We start from the raw sequence: 5,596 nt of genomic DNA, 5'->3' as shown, positions 1-5,596 counted from the left end.
ATAGGTTTTGCAGTCTCCAGGCTTTGAAAACATTGTCTTAGTCTCCACAATGTTCCCGGTGTTTTGCCTGCAGCGCAAGAACAGCTCTCAACGAAAAGAAGGGAGAATATGTGAAGACACACTTGGACAGACTTTTGCTATGTGATGTAACAGGGTATACCCTAGAAAGACAAAGTATCTTGTGTGGAGGAAGTTCTCAATTTCTCCTCTGCGGAAGAATCAAGGCAGAGCTAAGCATCTGGTAAAGTATTTGCCAAAAGCTGGGAAACTGAAGAACCACTGGGATTTTGTGGTTCAAAACCCAGCCAGAAAGGCAGTTGAGTATTGCCAACCTTGGCACACATATCAGAGGAGGAAAGGCCCTGTTGGATGTCATCAAACCACACAGTCAAAATGTAGAGCAAGGGGAGAGGGAAATTTTTAGTTCTCCAGGCGGATGGTTGAGCTGCACCAGATACCTCCCTGTGACACACAGAGAAAAGCAGCTATCTTGAGGGGAAGCAGAGAGATTCCCACTGACACCAGGGACCACTGCTGTCAGTGGGAAAAAAGAAATACATGGTTTAAACTGAAGTGCCAAATGTTCTGGAAGGACAGGAGCAAAAGCCAGCCCCCTGCACCCACTGGAAATGATTAACAAAGTCTGAAAGAATATGCCGATTTTTTCTAATAATGATTTTTTTCTGGAGAATGAGCACTACTCTTTGTCTGTTTGTACATAGGAGCCTGGACACATATTCACAAAGTCAGCCTCACCTCCCAAGCAACACCCCAGGGCATTAAACCTTAATGACCAACTACGTGAAAGACTCTTAGTTAATGCTGATGTGGCTGATGGTGGGAGAAACTAGAAATCCTGAACTGAAAAGATGTCACAAGCCAGACCCTGCTGTAAGGTCCCATACTAGACAACACTGTCTGTACAAATGTCTTCTTAAAGGATCTTAAAAAGCAGCACCTGCATTGCTCAGACTGGGAGGTCCCTCCACAGTTTAGCACCACTTGCTGTTCCCAGCCAGTGCTTATTCTTTTGTTTTCATGTCAACACCACACTTCAGCTTTAAAAGTTTATTTTTAAGTGCTCTCACTTACAGACTGCAATCAGATGTCCTACATGACATGCTGACTAGTTCTTCTCTTTCCCCTGCAGGAAACAGTTGCTAGAGAATTACCCCACTTGGGATAAAGCAAGGTGTTGCTACCAGCCTTTAAGAACGCAGAGATTGCCTGGATGGGGAAATTCATAAAGCATGGGAATGAAAACCTTTCCTTACCAGGAAAGAGAAGAAAATTAATTAAACCGTAAATCAGAAAGTCTTAATAATTTGCAGGGCATGCTGTAACCTGCAAAGGAAGCCCTTTTGGGAAATCTAAGCCTGAAGAACTAAATTGAAGCTGGCAAATACAAAGGTTTATTATTTTATCCAGATCTATGTCTGGCACTGTGTACTAAAGGGTCACTCATTTCAGACCCCTGCACACTTATACTGAACACTTGCTGTAATGCCAGCCCCAAGTCCCTGAAGAGCTAGGTTGTTAGACTGGATCTAAGTAAGGAAATTGAATGCTTTCAAGTCACTGTAAGTGGATAGAAAGAAGGGTCAGGCTCGATTCATGAGTGAGAAGGACAGAAGAAGTCGTGTGGATGGTGAAACTCTAGCTCCACAGGAGGTGAGTAGAAATGGAGCTTGCATGCAAGCCAAGCCCAGTAAGCCAGGACTCTGACCAACACAGGCCAAAGGAAATGTGAATAAACACTCTCCAAGAGGGAAGGATCCACCGGCTAGGAGGGGACAAAGCAAATCTGCAACCGTAAGCATTCACAGCATCCCCTAGAAGGGATGACCCCATCATCCTCAGATGTCCACAGGTACCTGTTGCAATAGGTGCAGGGTTTCTTCCCCCCCCTCCCGCCCCCTGTTTTTTTAGACAAGAAAAACCTAGACAGAATAACTTCTTGAACATTGCCAGGGATACCCAGGGGGATTTCAACTCTCTAATTGTCTCAAATAAGATAATGACTTTGGGGGAAAAAATAAAATGCCATTGTGGGCTATTCTTCTGTAGGTCTTGGTTTCCCCAAGACTTCAAGGTTACATGGTAAGTCTCACGGAAGAAACAGAAACACCGGTGCAGTCCAATTTTCACCATGTGAGCTGGCAACCAGTCTGAAACACAGAGCTGCAAGTGACTAACATGGAGTTTTAGGCCAAAAAGCAAATGAACAACAACTGAAAGGAGGAAAATGGTGAGAAGACACGTCTTTGTCTTTTCTGGGCCAAAGAGTTTGTTGAGGGCAAGAGACGCAGTTCTACTCAGGGAGACAAGGCAACATTTCATTTAAATCATCAAGACAAAGTGATCCCATAAAAACAGAATTCCAGAAAAGGAATCACCCAAGCAACACTAATGTAAGTTCCATTCAGCCGAAAGACCTTGAAACACATGTTTATTTACCCTTTTTAAATCCCAAATGTTTTTTCTCGAGGGGGATTTTGGCCCACGAGGGTACAAAACTGGCTAAGTACACACTGCAGTTACAAGTCCAAGTGCCATAAAACATCCAAACCAAGTTTCTAACCTAAGTGCCAACCTGAAAGCCGTATCTGCTCCGTTAACAGCTGTATTTCCCCAAAGTTTTGCATTCAAAGTGGCCATAAAGTGCATGGACGGCTTCTACGACAATGGCAGAGAGCCGGATAATGAGGCACAGTTACAAAAGTATGACTATTCTATGAGCGAACATGGTGCAATGTCATGAGCTTGGCTTGATTCCGTTACTTCTCCATGCTATCACCAGCACTCTCTCCTTTCGATCTGATATGGTGAAAAGGTCTGAGGGTCACAGAATGGCTAATGTTGGAAGTGACCTTGGTAGAATGTCAGGTTCACTCTACTTGGTCGAGCAGGGTCACCTAGAGCTGTGTGCTGGGTTCAGCTGTAACAGTTATTTTTCTCCCTCCTAGTAGCTGGCTGCAGTCTTGTGTTTTGGCTTTAGTCTGACAATGCTGGTAACAGACCAATGTTTTTAGGTGTTGTCGAGTAGTGCTTACCCTGATCAAGGACTTTTCAATCTCTCATGCTCTGCCAGTAAGAAGGGGCACAAGAAGCCAGGAGGCAGCACAACCATAACGCCTGACCCAGACCAGCTAAAGGGGTATTCCATACCACAGCACATCATGCCCAGTATATAAATGGGGGGGAGTCACCCAGAAGGAACTGACTGCTGCTCAGGTCAGACTGGGTATTGGTCAGTGGGTGGTGAGCACTTGTACTGTGCATCACTTTTGTTTATTATTTCTTTTCATTTTCCTTTTTAGTTTTATATTGTCTCCCCTTGTTATTTCCCTTATCGTTATTATTATTAGTAGTAGTTTTATATTATACTTTAGTTATTGGACTGTTCTCATCTCAACCCATGGAGTTTACATTGTTTCGATTCTTCTCCCTATCCCACCCAGAGCCAGGGGGGACAGAGGGGAGGGTGAGTGAACGGCTGGTTCTGAGTTACTGGCTGGGCTTGAACCACCAGAAACTGGCTGCCCAGGTTATCTTTATGCTCCTAAGCAGCAGCAGTAGGGTAAGGAGAAAGTGCCAAAACACTGTGTGCCCATAACTGTAACTCAAAACCTTCACCTCAAGATACTTAACCAGGAATGCTAAACCCTCCTTTTCCAAATCCTGTTTCAAGGCAAATTATCTGCATAGCTGGGAGACAGAGCAGCTTATTACACCGTCTTCCCTTTTCCCTCAGAAATAATATTTTCAGGCTGTGCCCGCATGTACCATTCCACCCAAGCCCCATCGTACACAGCAACATCTGGTTTGCCACAGAGGTATGCCCCCAGAGCCACATGGCAGGCAGTGACCCCAGAGCCACATGTGGCTACCAGTGGCTTCAAGAGGTCCACCTTCTTCTCCTGGAACAGACTGCGGATCTGCTCAGGGGTCTTCTCTAAGCCAGACTCTGTGAGGAAATCGGTGAATGGAATGCTTGTCGACCCAGGGACATGACCAGACTCAATTCCTGGAGGAAAAGCAATACAGGTAAGAATTAACCTCTACTGTGTGGGACAAATCTATTGCAAACCCCATTCTCTCTTTTACTGGGAGGAATATTTATTGTTTAGTGTATTCTGTTAAAACAAATACTTTTTTTTTTTTTGTTAAACTTTGCTTTACTAGATTACTGGTTACTCAGGAAGGATAGCTCTAACCTTCAGGTTACCGCATGGACACAATCCTGTCAAGTTCTGTTCTTCCTCCACATCTTCCTGGCATCAGAGCAACCCACTCCGATGAGACACTGACTAAAGCACCTCCACAGGCCCTTCTGAGGGGAGAAGTAACACCGGTACATGATGAGACCAATGAATATATCTGAGGTGTATGAAAGATACGTTCCTCACCCTAGCCCCTCATGAGAAAAAAATAAACTGCTTCTCCACTCCTGAATTTTCACAGAGCAGCACTTGCTATTAAAAGGAGAAGACAGGCAGATACACTGCCTCAAGCCCCATCCCATAAAGGACAACCATATTTCCCTTCATTACTTCTGCAGGATTCAAACTGATGGGCACCTTAAATGAAGCCCCTTTTTATTATGCCAATATCTCAGAAGGCACATTACCATCTCGGGGCTCTGGCTCTACTCCCCGGAACCGTCCTGCAGCACGCGCATCCACTAGTTGGAAGCGGTGGGAATCCAAGTTATCCAAGACATCCTCGTACGTTTTCACCAGGGACTTGTCCAAGGAGGCATGGAACTCAGAGGGAGCTACCTGGCTTTTCCCAGAGCTCAGCGCATTCCCCTCTCGCTGCCAGTTCTTCAGGCCGCCATCCAGAAGTGAGACGGCTTCATGTCCAAAGGCCCTGAACATCCACCACACCCGGGGTGCTGAGAAGAGGCCTTGGTCGCTGCCATCATACACCACAACATGGGAATCGTTCCCCACACCCAGCTTCCCCACATACTCAGCAAAGTCATCAGCTTTGGGCAGCATGTGGTCGTAAGGTGACGTACGGTCGCTGCACTGATCAATGTCAAAGAAAACTGCACCAGGGATATGGCGCTCCTCAAATTCCCGCTTCGGGTCACGCTTCATCTTTGGCAAATACCAGGATGCATCCAAGATTCTCAAGGCCAGACCAGCTTGTTGGGACTTGATGGCTTCTGCAAGCCATTTTGCAGACACCAGAGCACGGTAGAGGAGTTGTTGCGACATTGCTCCTGAATCCTGGCCAATATTACCTGATTCCTGGGGTCTGCTTGAATCCACCAGACTGCAAAAGGAGGAAAGCCACAAATGAGAAACCAGCCTTACAAAAGCAACTGAACCAAGACGTGTTTTGGTAACAAGGAGCTGTGTCTGCACTGAGGCGCTGGCTAAGCCTACTGCAAGTGGTTTGAAATGCTCCAGCCCTGAAAAGATGTTTCACAGAGCTCAGCCCAAACCCTGCCCTGAGCATGACACCCATGGCACAGTCCTGCCCTGCACCCAGCTAACACTGACAGCACCAAGAGGGAATCAGTGCAGCACCAGGGACCCTGATCGGAGGGAACCAAACGCCCCGGGGTGAGGAACAGCCTCACAAC

General features: G+C 46.3%; 1 protein-coding gene across 1 annotated transcript; it reads right to left on the bottom strand.

Moving 5' to 3' along the window:
* Positions 1 to 3,537: 3,537 nt before the first annotated feature.
* MPST (mercaptopyruvate sulfurtransferase) lies at positions 3,538 to 5,280 on the bottom strand. Its single transcript, XM_010018946.1, has 2 exons — positions 4,631 to 5,280; positions 3,538 to 4,027 (listed from the first exon to the last, which is right to left on the bottom strand). The coding sequence occupies exons 1-2, from the start codon at positions 5,223 to 5,225 to the stop codon at positions 3,729 to 3,731; spliced, it is 894 nt and encodes a 297-aa protein (XP_010017248.1). The 5' UTR covers positions 5,226 to 5,280; the 3' UTR covers positions 3,538 to 3,728.
* Positions 5,281 to 5,596: the final 316 nt, after the last annotated feature.

Source organism: Nestor notabilis, unplaced genomic scaffold, assembly GCF_000696875.1.
Source record: "Nestor notabilis isolate BGI_N333 unplaced genomic scaffold, ASM69687v1 scaffold6107, whole genome shotgun sequence".
NCBI lineage: Eukaryota > Metazoa > Chordata > Aves > Psittaciformes > Psittacidae > Nestor > Nestor notabilis.
This window is presented reverse-complemented; position numbering and strand designations above follow the sequence as displayed.

Coding starts and splice junctions, on each gene's coding strand:
- MPST (XM_010018946.1), bottom strand. CDS start 5,225: ATGTCGCAACAACTCCTCTACCGTGCTCTGGTGTCTGCAAAATGGCTT. Junction 4,028..4,630: donor AGAGCCAGAGCCCCGAGATG/GTAATGTGCCTT, acceptor CTTTTCCTCCAG/GAATTGAGTCTGGTCATGTC.